Source organism: Salmo trutta, chromosome 35, assembly GCF_901001165.1.
Source record: "Salmo trutta chromosome 35, fSalTru1.1, whole genome shotgun sequence".
Classification (NCBI taxonomy): Eukaryota; Metazoa; Chordata; class Actinopteri; order Salmoniformes; family Salmonidae; genus Salmo; species Salmo trutta.
In genome coordinates, this window is record NC_042991.1 from 2,070,318 (window position 1) to 2,086,959 (window position 16,642).

At 42.7% G+C, this 16,642-nt stretch overlaps 1 protein-coding gene across 1 annotated transcript; it reads right to left on the reverse strand.

The window, feature by feature from the left end:
• Positions 1-1,460: 1,460 nt before the first annotated feature.
• Positions 1,461-5,079, reverse strand: LOC115174386 (sterile alpha motif domain-containing protein 5-like). The gene is made up of 3 exons (XM_029732903.1): positions 5,066-5,079; positions 1,583-2,057; positions 1,461-1,475 (listed from the first exon to the last, which is right to left on the reverse strand). Exons 1-3 carry the CDS (start codon positions 5,077-5,079, stop codon positions 1,461-1,463), a joined length of 504 nt encoding a protein of 167 aa, XP_029588763.1.
• Between the last annotated feature and the right edge of the window lie 11,563 nt (positions 5,080-16,642).

Consider the following 16,642-nt stretch of genomic DNA (forward strand, 5'->3'; position numbering starts at 1 on the left):
GAAGTGGAAACGTCTAGGAGCAACAACGGCTCAGCCGCGAAGTGGTAGGCCACACAAGCTCACAGAACGGGACTGCAGAGTGCTGAAGCACGTAAAAATCTTCTTTCCTCGGTTGCAACAGTTACTACCAAGTTCCAAACTGCCTCTGAAAGCAACATCAGCACAATAACTCTTCGTTGGGAGCTTCATGAACGGCAGGTAGCCTAGTGGTTAGAGTGTTGGACTAGTATCTGAAAGGTTGCAAGTACGAATCCCTGAGCTTACAAGGTAAAAATCTGTCGTTCTGACCCTGAACAACCCCGACCCTAGGCCGTCATTGAAAATAAGAATTTGTTCTTACCTGACTTGCCTAGTAAAATTAAATAGGTTTCCATGGCTGAGCAGCTGCACACAAGCCTAAGATCACTATGTGCAAGCAATGCCAAGCAGCAGCTGGAGTGGTGTAAAACTTGCTGACACTGGAGCAGTGGAAATGTGTTCTCTGGAGTGACAGGGCTTCACTGTCTGATGGATGAATCTGGGTTTGGTGGATGCCAGGAGAAAGCCACCTTCACAAATGCATAGTGCCAACTTTAAAGTTTGGTGGAGGAGGAATAATGGTTGGGTGCTGTTTTCTGTGGTTTGTGCTAGGCCCCTAAGTTTCAGTGAAGGGAAATCTTAACGCTACAGCATACAATGACATTCTAGACAATTATGTGCTTCCAACTTTGTGGCAACAGTTTGGGGAAGGTCCTTTCTTGTTTCAACATGACAATGCCCCTGTGCACAAAGCAAAGTCCATACAGAAATGGTTTGTTGAGATTGATGTGGAAGAACTTGACTGGCCTGCACAAAGCCCTGACCTCAACCCCATCGAACACCTTTGGGATGAATTGGAATGCCGACTGCGAGCCAGGCCTACTCGCCCAACCTCTCTAATGCTCTTGTGGCTGAATGGAAGCAAGTCCCCCCAACAATGTTCCAACATCTAGTAGAAAGCCTTCCCAGAACAGTGGAGGCTGTTATAGCAGAAAAGGGGGGACAAACTCATGATTTTGGAATGAGATGTTCGACCCGCAGGTGTCCACATACTTTTGGTCATATGTATAGTAATCCTTTGTATGGCTCTGTGGCCAGGCTGCAGGGTGAACTGAACTCACTGACCCTGGGACAGTTCTATTCTCTCATGGTTATCATTAAAGAAATCTGTTATGTGACCAGTCAGTCACTCATTACATTAGCACTGGGCATGACAAGTGTGAGGTGAGGTGCTGATCCAAAGTTTGTGTTTTGGGGGTATTCGAAAGTTTAGATTATTATTGCCACTTTTCTCTGAGGCCCCTGCCCTCATGGCAGATTGCTGATACAAACTCAATTTTAGATTAAAAGGATGTGAAGAGTATTGGAAGCTAGGCACTAATATCTTTCTCATGATGGTAACCCCACCAAAGTGACCTTCAAAAGACAGACTGGCCACTCCATCACCTGAGAGCACACTGGGAGGCAGCAGGCACTTATGTGAGATCAATACAGGGTTTCTGTAAGACAATATGAGGTCAACACTGGACAAAGCACACCAAAAACCTTTGTGTGACTTATATACCTTGTTTGAGTATGGTGGCCCGGCGAGGTTGATGCCATCTCTGATGACTTTATCCCTAATCATGATCTTCAGCTTCAGTTTGGGGTAAATCACCAACTCCCTTCGGTTGCCAAGCATCAGGTTCCTTCGCGCGCACAGATATGCGCCGTTCCTCCCGACCCAGTCACTGTCCGGTTCGGTCCAAGACTTTGACCCCCAGAGTTTGGACTCGTAATGTTCCAACAGGTGGCTGTTGGGGGGTGTGGTGGGCATCGGCTCAAGTGTGAAGTAAAGCCCGGCGGCTTCCTCATCCTCATCTTTCAGCCTTTGCACCGCGTTGTTGATCCTTCGCCGATGGTGCGGTATGTAGACACCGATAGCATCCAGGTCGGGGTCCCCAATTTGTTTGCAAACTTCCAGATCATCATAGCCGTTATCCACGAAGCACTCCACATACTGAGAGAGCTGGAGGGTCTTCAGCCACTCAAACACGATGCTAGGTCCACGGGTGGTCATTTTGGGGAGCAAGCAAGAAGAACAAACACGAAGGAAAAAGGTTCAGTAAATCAAAAAAACACTAGTCATTCTGCTTTATTGTAATGAAAATCCTGACTAATGTAGTATGCTCATCCTCTCCTTTTCACCATCTGTCCCATCTACCAACATGCTCGCTACGCATAGAGCAAGTGTTTGCCAGCTACTCAAAAGTCCCCACTCCGCAGTATCCCCACTACAATAGATAGTCCCCAGCTACATCTCAATGCACTTAGTGTCCTGCCTGCATTCAAATGATTTGAACTGATTCGTGAGTGTTTGCTGCCATCTACTGGGAAATTATTGATTTGTTGATAACTGTGCCTCTGAGTGGACCAATGAAGGACATGTATGGGCTCTGGGACTTGACCTTGAAGAGACTGTCCTGATATTTAGGCTCAAACTTCATAATACTGTCTGAGGCACCCACTTTTAGACATAGCCGCGGGAAGTAGTAGTGGGGGTTGCGACAAATAATCCTCCCACAAAAATATATTCATATTTTTTATGATGAAATAGCGCAGTCCAGCTGCCTTAGCTTCACAAGTAATCAGGCTTGAAGTGCTGGGGAAGCGTGAGGGAGCAGCGCTTCCTAAATTGTTTCAATTTGAGAATACACTGAAAATGTATTCTGATCAATTGTAAATAAATTATATTTAATTACCACTAAAATTCTAATTGAAAACAATAGATTGACAAACCAAATAAATATGTAGGCTACAGCAGCCTAAAAGTAGGTAAATGGTGGTTTCTTCCCTGTCTTCTCCCTGGCGAATGAATACAAACTGTAGGCTACATGTGTGCAATGCAGAGGCCCATTGGAGGCTTGACAACTTCATAATGTTTGAAAGAAAATATCACCTGTCTGCCTTGATGTTCATAGAACTTCACCAACCTGCTCTGGTGCAGTGGAATCCAAAACTATATGTGACCACTTGGTTGCAGCGACACTATGGTGGCCACTCACCAGGGTGGCCACCATAAAGCCCAAGAGCCTGACTCTCTCTGGAAGTTGCTGTAGCCCTGCTTGGGATCTTTAGCCTATATTGACTATTGGTTGAGGCCCTGACATAGGCTATGTCAGGGTGGAAAATTGGAAATGCGAATTGGGTCAAATTGGAGGTAATAATGCGAAATTATAGATTAAACGTATCGGTGCCCATTGGCCATTGGAAATAAACATTACACACCAAGTTGGAAATCGCAAATTCAACAATGAGTGATTTGGAAGGAGTCAGTGGCTAACTGCAAGCATAACAAAGCAATCACTAGCCAGTGAATAGCCAGTGCTATTCAGTGGAGTGGGTGTGTGGTCCAAGTCTGGGTTTAAGGATCTCTTTTCCAAGCTTAAATAAGGATTAGTGTCCCGCGCGCGTAATTCAAATAAATTCTAATAGTTATTATGGATTGTAAACATTTAGGTACATATAAGTGTCTTATATTGGCTGAAAGCTTAAATTCTTGTTAATCTAACTGCACTGTCCGATTTACAGTAGCTATAACAGCGGAAACATGCCATGCGATTGTTTGAGGACGGCGCCCCACAATATTTTTCCACCGGCACAGGTTTCATACATTCACATATAAAGATTAAATATTCACTTACTTTTGAAAATCTTCCTCTGATTTGTCATCCAAAGGGTCCCAGCTATAACATGTAGTGTCGTTTTGTTAGATAAAATCCTTTTTATATCCCAAAAATTCTGTTTAGTTGGCATCATCGATTCGAATAATCCACTCGTTCATCTTGCAGAGAAAGGAATCCAAAAATCTACCCATAAACTTTGTTTCAACAAGTCAAAATACATTTCTATTTACTCCTCAGACACCTTAAAATGTAATCAAACCATAATATTTATATCGGAAAGAGGTATGTTCAATAGGAAAACGATTTTAGCAGGTGCGCAACTTCATCATTACGTGCGGTAACACGGATTTTGCAGACTGTGTCCTCATACAAAAACTGTTATTTCTTATTCATTTTTGAAGTTACAAGCCTGAAACCTTGAACATAGTCTGCTGACAGGGAGCTATTTTACAATATGACCTTTCTCTTGCATTTCTAAGCGGAAGGTCTCTCTCTCAACAAAAAAATCTGGTTGGTTTTTCTTTGATTTTCTCTTACTATATCTATTCTGTTATATTCTCCTACATTATTTTAGCATTTCTACAAACGTCAAAGTGTTTTCTTTCCAATGGTAACAATTATATGCATATCCTGGCTTCAGGGCCTGAGCTACAGGCAGTTTACTTTGGGCACGTCAGTGGAAATTGATTTAAAAAAAAAATGGGCCTAGCCCTAAGAAGGATTAACATTCAACACCATGGGCCAGAAAAGGTTTGAATACATTGGCCATGCTGTTATCCAGCATGACTTCTGGCATGTTCAAACAACTGGAAACTCGGAACTGGGAAATCTCAGACTTAAGTGAGTTCAAGACAACAACAACAAAAAAACTTTAAAAAAAGAGCTCAGACTGGAATAATACGTCTTGAACGGTCATCCAACTTGGAATTCCAAGTCGGGAACTCAGGTCTCTTTCTAGAAGATCACTGACATCATGATTCAACTTTGTTTTTGTCCAAGTTCCCAGTTGTCTTGAAAGCACCATCAATCCAGAGAATGCCACTTTGATGACAAAGTTTGCCCACAAGGACCGCTGCGCCACTTTCCTGTTCAAGTGAGCACAATGTCCAAAAATGTGTTGTATGCAGCTGTATAAATGATGTAATATACCAGGGAGATATGTATACTGTAGCTAAGAAAGTAATACTAAGTGTATGTTGGGTAGTAAGCTGTTAGTAGCCCACCTGCATTGCTTGCTGTTTGGGGTTTTAGGCTGGGTTTCTGTACAGCACTTTGAGATATCAGCTGATGTATGAAGGGCTATATAAATACATTTAATTTGATGTGCCTCACCCTAATAATTTGTTCCCTTTCCCTCTCATCACTTAGCCTACTATTCTGACTTGGTGGTGCACATGTAGCCTTTTGCCTGTTTTAGAGAAATGTAGTCATGGAATATTGTAAAAGCTTTCATTGTCTGCTTATATGCCTCCTTTATTTACCTTACAGTTCTGACTTGGTGTAGAGGGAGAATACTGTAAGAACGGTCCATGTTCTGAATTCTGTCACTTTACATTTCAAAAGTGCTGAAGAAATAGTTATATTGATTACGTCTGTCCTAACTTGCGCATTAATGTCTTAATTGAAATTACGGATTGCCTCTTATCCACTCGTCATCCCTTATGCCACAGTTTGTACATCTTAATTGTCAGTAGAAAACACATTTGTTTAAGCAAGTCAGCCATATCAGCTATGTCTTTTTAAAAGGCAGTAAATGAGGCTGAATTAACTGTTTCGCTGCCAGACAAGGCTCTGCTGATAACTAGGTGTAGCAGTGGTAAGGATTCACTCCATGGTGCTGAAAAGAAAGCTCTGCTGTTGGGACAGCTTTATGTGAGCCCTAACAGTTTGTGGGCACCGTTTGTCACCTTTATAGTGCAGTTAATGTATTGCTTAGTGTTGTGTTGTGTAGTGGCTTTGCTAGCCTGTCTGGGAACCTGGGACGCTTGCGTCCCACCCTAGTCAACAGCCAGTGGAATCGCGTCGCGCGAAATACAAATACCTTCAATTTCTCAAACATATGACTATTTTACTCCATTTTATAGATACACCTCTCCTGAATCGAACCACATTGTCCGATTTCAAAAAGGCTTTACAGCAAAAGCAAAACATTAGATTATGTTAGGAGAGTACCCAGCCAAAAATAATCACACTGCCATTTTCAAAGCAACTAGCATGCATCACAAATACCCAAAACACAGCTAAATGCAGCACTAACCTTTGACAATCTTCATCAGATGACACTCCTAGGACATCATGTTACACAATACATGCATTTTTTGTTCGATAAAGTTCATATTTATATATAAAAACAGCATTTTACATCGGCGCATGACGTTCAGAAAATATTTTCCCTCAAATGCTTCCGGTGGATCAGCGCTACAATTTACAAAATTACTATTCGAAAACATTGTTAAAATGTAATATTGTCATTCAAAGAATTATAGACTAACATCTCGTGAATGCAACCACATTGCCAGATTTAAAAATAACTTTACTGGCAAATCACACTTTGCAATAAACGAGGTGCTATGCTGAGACAAATAGGCTAGGCGATAGAGGTTAGCGCCATCTTGGAACCATCTAAAATCAAATATACTATTGTAAATATTCCCTTGCCTTGATTATCTTCATCAGAAGGCACTTCCAGGTATCCCAGGTCCACAACAAATGTAGTTTTTGTTCGAAAAAGTTAATAATTTATGTCCCAATAGCTCCTTCTTGTTAGCGCATTCCGAAGGCTACTCATAATGTACTGAAGCGCGCGGGACTTGTCGTCACGAATGTGCAAAAAATATATATTTACGTTCGTTCAAACATGTCAAACGTTGTATAACATAAATCTTTAGGGCCTTTTTCAATCAGAGCTTCAATAATGTTCAAGGCGGACGATTGCATTTTCTTACTAAACGTTTCGGAATGAAAGGGTACACATGGGCACCCGCATCATAGTAGTAATGGCCCTCCCCCTATGACCAACTTTCCAGGCCTCTCGTTCGGTCAGCTTTTACCGGAGAAGACTCAAACCACTTTGTAAAGACTGTTGACATCTAGTGGAAGCCTTAGGAAGTGCTAAATGAATCCTAACTCACGGTGTGTTTCATAGGCAAAGTGTTGAAGGTGATTCCACAAATCAGATTTCCACTTCCTGCATGGAATCTTCTCAGGTTTTGGCCTGCCATATGAGTTCTGTTATTTTCACAGACACCATTCAAACAGTTTTAGAAATTTTTGAGTGTTTTCTATCCAAATCTACTAATTATATGCATATTCTAGTTACTGGGCAGGAGTAGTAACCAGATTAAATCGGGTACGTTTTTTATCCGGCCGTGCAAATACTGCCCCCTAGCCCCAACAGGCTAGCATGTATCCCTATTTTTTTGGAGAGATTGTCCCACCATGATTTACATGCTAAAGTTACCACTGATCATACGCCAAAACTCAGAGCCACTATGCAGGATACGCTCCGGTACCGTTTGCCGTGTGGTAGGAGAAAAAACAGTCTATGACTTGGGTGACTGGAGTTAGTCTCCTGAGGGGGAAAATGTTTTGTTGTGCTCTCTTCACAACTGACTTGGTGTGTTTGGACCATGATAGTTCATTGGTGATGTAGACACCTAGGAACTTGAATCTCTCAACCCGCTCCACTACAGCCCCGTCAATGTTAATGGGGGCCTGTTTGGCCTGTCTTTTCCTGTAGTCCACGATCAGTTCCTTTGTCTTGCACACATTGAGGGAGAGGTTATTGTCCTGGCACCACACTGACAGTTCTCTGACCTCCTCCCTATAGGCTGTCTCATCGTTGTCGGTGATCAGGCCTACCACTGTTGTGTCATCTGCAAACTTAATGATGGTGTTGGACCCGTGCCTGGCCAAGCAGTCGTGGGTGAACAGGGAGTACAGGAGGGGACTGAGCACGCACCCCTGGGGAGCTCCAGTGTTGAGGATCAGCGTAGCAGATGTGTTGCTACCTACCCTCACCACCTGGGGTTGGCCCGGATCCAGTTGCAGAGGGAGGTGTTTAGTCCCATGATCCTTAGCTTAGTGATGAGCTTTGAGGGTACTATGGTGTTGAACGCTGAGCTGTTGTCGATGAATAGCATTCTCACATAAGTGTTCCTTTTGTCCAGGTGGGAAAGGGCAGTGTGGAGTGCAATAGAGATTGCATCATTTGTGGAACTGTTTGGGCGGTATGCAAATTGGAGTGGGTCTAGGGTTTCTGGGATAATGGTGTTGATGTGAGCCATTACCAGCCTTTCAAAGAACTTCATGGCTATGGACGTGAGTGCTACGGGTCGGTAGTCATTTAGGCAGGTTTCTTGGGCACCGGGACTATGGTGGTCGGCTTGAAGCATGTTGGTATTACAGACTCAATCAGGGACATGTTGAAAATGTCTGTGAAGACACCTGCCAGTTGGTCAGCACATGCCCAGAGCACACGTCCTGGTAATCCGTCTGGCCCCGCAGCCTTGTGTATGTTGACCTATTTAAAGGTCTTACTCACGTCGGCTATGGAGAGCGTGATCACACAGTCGTCCGGAGCAGCTGATGCTCTCATGCATACCTCTGTGTTGCTAGCCTCGAAGCGAGCATAGAAGTGATTTAGCTCGTCTGGTGGGCATCTCGCGGCTGTGCTTCCCTTTGTAGTCTGTAATAGTTTGTAAGCCCTGCCACATCCGATGAGCGTCGGAGCCGGTGTAGTATGATTCAATCTTAGCCCTGTTTTGACGCTTTGCCTGTTTGATGGTTCGTCGCAGGGCATATTGGGATTTCTTGTAAGTGTAACAGTGTAGGTTCCGTCCCTCTCTTCGCCCCAACCCGGGCTCAAACCAGGGACCCTTGCACACATCAACAACTGACACCCACCGAAGCATCGTTACCCATCGCGCCACAAGAGCCACGGCCCTTGCAACGCAAGGGGAAACCCTACTTCAAGTCTCAGAGCGAGTGACGTCACCGATTGAAACGCTATTAGCGCGCACCACCGCTAACTAACTAGCCATTTCACATCGGTTACACTCACCCCCCCTTTGACCTCCTCCTTTTCCGCAGCAACCAATGATCCGGGTCACGGCACCAATGTAACAGTGTAGGTTCCGTCCCTCTCTTCGCCCCAACCCGGGCTTGAACCAGGGACCCTTGCACACATCAACAACTGACACCCACCGAAGCATCGTTACCCATCGCGCCACAAGAGCCGCGGCCCTTGCAACGCAAGGGGAAACCCTACTTCAAGTCTCAGAGCGAGTGACGTCCCCGATTGAAACGCTATTAGCGCGCACCACCGCTAACTAACTAGCCATTTCACATCGGTCACATAAGCTTCCGAGTTAGAGTCTCGCACCTTGAAAGCAGCAGCTCTACCCTTTAGCTCAGTGCGAATGTTGCCTGTAATCCATGGCTTCAGGTTGGGGTATGTACGTACAGTCACTGTGGGGACGACGTCCTCAATGCACTTATTGATGAAGCCAGTGACTGATGTGGTGTATTCCTCAATGTCATGGGAAGAATCCTGGAACATGTTCCAGTCTGTGATAGCAAAACAGTCCTGTAGTTTAGCATCTGCTTCATCTGACCATTTTTTTATAGACCGAGTCAATGGTGCTTCCTGCTTTAATTTTTGCTTGTAAGCGGGAATCAGGAGGATAGAGTTATGGTCGGATTTACCAAATGGAGGGCGAGGGAGAGCTTTGTATTCGTCTCTGTGTGTGGAGTACAGGTGATCTAGAATGTTTTTCCCTCTGGTTGCATATTTAACATGTTTATTCTGTGAAACATAGGATATTACAGTTTTTGATGTCCCGTTGGTAGGATATTCGTGATCGTACCTCGTCTAGTTTATTGTCCAATGATTGCACGTTGGCGAGTAATAATGACGGTAACGGCAGCTTTCCTACTCGCCTTCTGTGGATCCGGACTAGGCATCCAGCTCTTCGTCCTCTGTGTTGCTTCCTTTTGCGAATAATTTGGATGTCTGCCCTGCGGGGTGTTTGGAGAATATTGTGTGAGTCCTGCTTGTTGTTGTTGATGAAAAAATATTTTTCTAATCCGAGGTGAGTGATCGCTGTCCTGATATCCTGAAGCTCTTTTCTGCCGTAAGATATGGTTGGAGAAACATTATGTACAAAATAATTTACAAATATTGCGAAAAAAACATAATAGCACAATTGGTTAGAGACCGTAAATCGGCGACCATCTCCTCCGGCGCCATTTTCATTTTCATTCAATTGGATTGAGGTCTGGGCTTTGACTAGGCCATTCCAGGACATTTAAATGTTTCCCCTTAAACCACTTGAGCGTTGCTTTAGCAGTACGCTTAGGGTCATTGTCCTATTGGAAGGTGAACCTCCGTCCCAGTCTCAAATCTCTGGAAGTCTGAAACAGGTTTCCCTCAAGAATTTCCCTGTATTAAGCGCCATCCATCATTCCTTCAATTCTAACCAGTTTCCCAGTTCGTGCCGATGAAAAACATCCCCACAGCATGATGCTGCCACCACCATGCTTCACTGTGAGGATGGTATTCTCGGGGTGATGGGTGATGTTGGGTTTGTGCCAGACATAGTGTTTTCCTTGATGGTCAAAAAGCTCCATTTTAGACTCATCTGACCAGAGTACCTTCTTCCATATGTTTGGGGAGTCTCCCACATGCCATTTTGGCGAACACCAAACGTGTTTGCTTATTTTCTTCTTTAATCAATGGCTTTTTTCTGGCCACTCTTCTGTAAAGCCCAGCTCTGTGGAGTGTACTGCTTAAAGTGGTCCTATGGACAGATACTCCAATCTCCATTGTGGAGCTTTGCAGCTCCTTCAGGGTTGTCTTTGGTCTCTTTGTTGCCTCTTTGATTAATGCTTTTTCTTGGCAGGTTTGTTGTGGTGCCATATTCTTTCCATTGTTTTAAAATGGATTTAATGGTGCTCCTTTGGATGTTCAAAGTTTTGGATATTTCTTTTATAACCCATCCCTGATCTGTACTTATCCACAACTTTGCTCTTGACCTGTTTGGAGAGCTCCTTGGACTTCATGGTGCCGCTTGCTTGGTGGTACCCCTTGCTTAGTGTTGTTGCAGACTGTGGGGCCTTTCAGAACAGGTGTATATATACTGAGATCATGTGACTGATCATGTGACACTTAGATTGCACACAGGTGGACTTTATGTAACTAACTATGTGACTTCTGAAGGTAATTGGTTGCACCAGATCTTATTTAGGGGCTTCATAGCAAAGGGGTGAAAACATATGCACCCACCACTTTTCAGATTAAAATACAATGTAATTTAAAAAACATTTATTTTATTTTTTTCATTTCACTTCACCAATTTGGACTATTTTGTGTATGTCTATTACATGAAATACAGATAAAAATCTATTTAAATTACAGGTTTTAATGAAACAAAAAATGAAAAATGCTAAAGGGGATGATTTTCTTTTGCAAGGCACTGTAGCTTCTTCTCTGTTCTGCCGGTGCATGGAAAATCCCGCCAGCTCTATATTATGCATTTCGTCGTTCAGCTTCGACTCAGTGAAACATAAGATATTACAGTTTTTAATGTACCATTGGTAGGATAATCGTAATCATATGTCATCAATTTTATTTTGCAATGATTGCGTGTTAGCCAATTAAACATATGGCAGTGGGAGTTCACTCGCTTGAATACTGATTCTAAGAAGGCAGCCCAACCTGCACCCCCTTTTCTTCTGTCTTTTCTTCACACCAATGACGGGGATTTGGGCCTGTTCCCGGGAAAGCAGTTTATCCTTCTCGTCGGACTCGTTAAAGGAAAAAGCTTCTTTGGCGAACACCAAACGTGTTTGCTTATTTTCTTCTTTAATCAATGGCTTTTTTCTGGCCACTCTTCTGTAAAGCCCAGCTCTGTGGAGTGTACTTCTTAAAGTGGTCCGATGGACAGATACTCCAATCTCAATCCAATCTGTACAGCACTTTGAGATATCAAAGTGCTGATGTAAGAAGGGCTATATAAATTGATTTGATTTGATTTGATTCTTCCAGTTCATGGTGAACAATCCCTGTTCTGATGTCCAGAAGTTATTTTCAATTATAAGAGATGGTAGCAGCAACATTATGTACAAAATAAGTTAGAAAATAAGTTACAAACTAACAAAATAGCACAGTTGGTTAGGAGCATGTAAAACGTCAGCCATCCTCTTCAGTGTCATTTTTCATTAAGTTTATCAAACTTGGAGTTTGGGGGTATTAAAGTATAACATTGTCTTGAGACAATATGTGTGGGCATAGGCAAATGGTGCAATTGCCAGACACATTTTATGCACACAGGCTCTCCAACAATGAAAAATGAATTGAGTTAGTTACATGTGGGGTTGGACTGAACCTACTGGATGGTAGCACTCCAGGAACAGGGTTGGAGAGCCATGATAGGCTATTCAATAGGCTACATCTGTCGGGACAAACATTCATTGAGGGAATTATGACGTTATTTAAATATTTATACATAACGGTCCTCTAATATAGGACTAGTAAAGGCCCAGTGCACTACTTTAGTAAAAAAATATGTTTTTGCCTGCGCTACAGATGGCTATATATTCCCGCTTATACAGGACTAGTAAAGGCTCAGGGCACGACCTTTGTGAAAAATAAGTACCAGATTTGTATTTATGATTTTTATAGTTTCTTTTTTTTTGTATTATTCTTTTTTACCCCGTTTTCTCCCCAATGTCGTGGTATCCAATTGGTACAGTCTTGTCTCATTGCTGCAACTCCCGTACGGACTCAGGAGAGGTGAAGGACGAGAGCCATGCGTCCTCTGAAACAAAACCCAACCAAGCCACATTGCTTCTTGACACAATGCCCACTTGAAGCCAGCCGCACCAATGTGTGACGACCGTGTCAGCGTGCACTGCGCCCGGCACAGGAGTCACAAGGACATCCCTGCCGGCCAAACCCTCCTCTAACCCGGACGACGCTGAGCCAATTGTGAGCCATCCCATGGGTCACGCGATTGCAGCCAACTGCAACAGAGCCTGGACTCGAACCCAGAATCTCTATTGGCACAGCTAGCACTACGATGCAGCTCCTTAGACCACTGCACCACTCGGGGGGCCTGTATAAAAATGTTTAACCCTTTGACATGTACCAACAAACGGGTGTAATCATTCTACAGTGGTCCCTGCAGCATACGCTCAAACCAGTGTGATTAGAACACTTATTTAGAACGTCCAGTTTTGATTGATGCAACAGTCAGCGTTTGAGCTGGCAACAATGTTTTTTTCTCAGAAACATTTTGCACAAACACAGTCCTTACAAAGTTATGTCCTGAATGTGACAAGTTTTTTTTGGGATGCACTGTTCAGACATGCACAGAAGTAGCAACAGCATAACACATCATACAAACTGGAAATGTAGGCTACATTAGTCCTAGTGCTAACTGAGGAAGGTTTGACATAACACAAGCGGTCATATTTAGCTAAATCGTGGCTGACAGAAACTACAATATGACTAAGCATATAGCAATTTACAATTGATCACATCATGGGTGAGCTCCCCATTGATCAAAATAATTGAGTAAAACACTTTCCAAAAATCGAAAGTAATCTGACAATGGATAGTTTGTGCTCACCACCATGTTATTTTTTTTGCATCAAGTAATAGTTTGCATTTTGAAGTGGGTGTGTTGTCAACGATCATTCACTTCCCTTCATTAATTTCCGGAAGTTTACTCGAAAGATGAGTGAACCATTCCTTCACATCATTTTGTTATAACATCTTTAGTCTGACAGAATGTATTGTATAATGTCAACAAACATGGTGCCACACATAGCTGCAAATAGCTTAGCATTGGCTCATTATAATCAGTACAACCTTCAAAAAAGTATTTTACACACATTATAGTTGTCCATTCCAATCTATGCAATAATTGGAATTCATGATTTGTCACTAGTACTTGAAAACATGTGAATACAACTGCAAATACATTATGCTCCATACTACTGTACATATAGCTCCTTCGGAAAGTATTCAGACCCCTTGACTTTTCCACATTTTGTTACGTTGTAGCCTTATTCTAAATTGGATTAAATAATTTTTTGCCCCTCATCAATCTACACACAATATCCCATAATGACAAAGCAATAACAGGTTTTTAGAAATTTTTGCAAATGTATAAAGAAAAACTAACAGAAATAATACATTTACATAAATATTCAGAACCTTTATTCAATACTTTGTTGAAGCACATTAGGGAGCGATTACAGCCTTGAGTCTTGGGAATGACGCTACAAGCTTGGCACGCCTGTATTTGGGGAGTTTCTCCCATTCTTCTCTTCAGATCCTCTCAAACTCTGTCAGGTTGGATGGGGAGCGTCGCTGCACAACTATTTTCAGGTCTCTCCAGAGATGTCCGATTGGGTTCAAGTCCGGGCTCTGGCTGGACCACTCAAGGACATTTAGAGACTTGTCCCGAAGCCACTCATGCGTTGTCTTGGCTGTGTGCTTAGGGTCGTTGTCCAGTTGGAAGGTAAACCTTTGCCCTGGTCTTTGATCATAAGTGGTCTGGAGAAGATTTTTATCAAGGGCCTCTCTGTACTTTGCTCCACTCATCTTTCCCTTCCCTCAGTCTCCCAGTCCCTGCTGCTGAAAAACATCCCCACAGCATGATGCTGCCACCACCATGGATCACTGTAGGGATGGTGACAGGTTTCCTCCAGATGTGATGTTTGGCATTCAGGCCAAAGAGTTCAATCTTGGTTTGATCAGATCAGAGAATTTAGTTTGTCGTGATATGAGAGTCCTTTAGGTGTCTCTTGGCAATTTCTACCATAAAGGACTGATTGGTGGAGTGCTGTAGAGATGGTTGTCCTTCTGGAAGGTTCTCCCATCTCCATAGAGGAACTCTGGAGCTCTGTCAGAGTGACTTGGGGTTTTTGGTCACCTTCCTGACCAAAGCCCTTTTCCCCCACTTGCTCAGTTTGGCTGGGCAGCCAGCTCTACCAGGAGTCTTGGTGGTTCCAAACACATGCTTGGGCTCTCCTCGAAGAGAGAAGTTTGTTCAGCTCAGTAAAGCCCCAAAAATAAACTATCCGGAGCAGTGAAATGGGCTACCTCTATGCAAATTAATGACACCTCAATTCAAATTGTTATTAGAAAATAAAACTTGATAGAAAATCATTTGAAATTGACTAATTGAAACATAGCCTATTGATAATTAGCAGGTAGCGTGTCTTGGTTTGAGGGCAACGTAGGTTAACTGTCCTGTTGCTTAGCAATCACATTGGAATAGTGAGAGCATTCTGACATCACATGCATAAAAAAAACTCACACCGGGGGTAACCGTTATAGATATTTGTTTACTTATTCAGATTTTTCATGGGGTGCTGCAGCACCCTCAGCACCCTTGTTCTATTAGATACCCCAGCTGATGTATCAATGCTGTAAGACAATGGCTTTGGCCTTCTCAAATTAGTACTCTAACAAATTCCTCTGTGTTAATAGACTTATTTGAGCAACAACTGTATGAAAGAAGCAGCACTACCCTGCAAAAGATGGCAGTGCATTCACCTTAGGGTTCATGATGGACATGGAGAATAAACCACCACCAAAGGTATACATTTTTTCCACTTTTATTTTCCATTGCACAGTAATTTCTATCTACATAATTTCTAAATTGTTTGTGGCAGCAGAGAAAGTCATAAACATCCATGTGAAATTTGCATAAAACTGTACAAGAAAATTGGCTACAATGAGAAAATACTGCAACCCACTGATAACTGTTAAATCCAGGACAGAAATGGCATTATGGCAGACAGACTCCCTCTTGTAAATTAGTATGAATCATACCAGGTAAGAAGAATACTGCATACTGAGTATAGACAAGAAACAACTCACTCAAAGACAAGAAAAAACACATGAAAAAATCTAATAGAAAAATAAAAGAGAGCTAGAAGGGAAGGACCTCAATCATAGACTAGTTGTTTTTTTCCTGAAGTATTCTTTTCACCTTGGAAGATTGAAGCAGGGCTACCTACCGACATCCACACAACAATGCATACTAGAACACAGAGAAGGAGACCAAACCTGTTAGTTAGTATCACCAACATGAGCCACTTGGAACTGTTACTGGAGTAGAAGGAGAATGCATTAGAAGACAAGCGAGGGAGAGTTGAAGCATGATGTGTGCAGACTCAGACACTGAACATGCGAGGCCGGTCTATGATGGAGCCACATTACACAGAGGTTGCATCATCCTGCTGATGTAGACATCCTCTACTTACCGTGGTTACTGACTTGTTTCTTTTTTTTGGTGATTTCCCACAATTGATTGGATACAGAAAGCTTGGTCATGTAAGTCAAGTATTTCAGACAAGAAAGACATTGTTGATCATACAACACAAAAACATTTTTAAAGAACAATGTACAACTAAAAATAGGAAAGGAAAAGACAGCAAAGTTGAACATTAAAGGTAGACTCAGCAATATGACGTAGTTGCAGAAAGTAAATGGCATAGTGGGTCAATTTCCGCAACAACTAAGAGCGTTGAAGCACGATGCTCAACTTCTTCGCTATTTTGGCATCCTGGCTACCACACTGTAACAGTGTGAAGCGAACCCACACACATGCACCTATACTGTGTGATTGTGTGAGAGCAAAATCTTGCATCTTGCTCATCTCAATAGCTGCAGTGCTGCTTGTGGCAACGTCTACCTTGAAAGATACTGTGCTGGTCAAATGTTGTTTAGAAGTTAGTAAAACTTTTATGAAGGGCACAATGTTGTGAATACAATACTTGTGTTCGATTCTAAAAACTTGCTACCCTCACTAGTGGCCTCACGGTTGAGTTGCTGTAATCTTACTCCAACCTAACCAGCCATCTCCTATCAGGATGAGTCGAAAAGGTCTTAGAGAAGAAAGAACGTCTTCAGAATGGAACCAAACACAGTGACTGAGTCA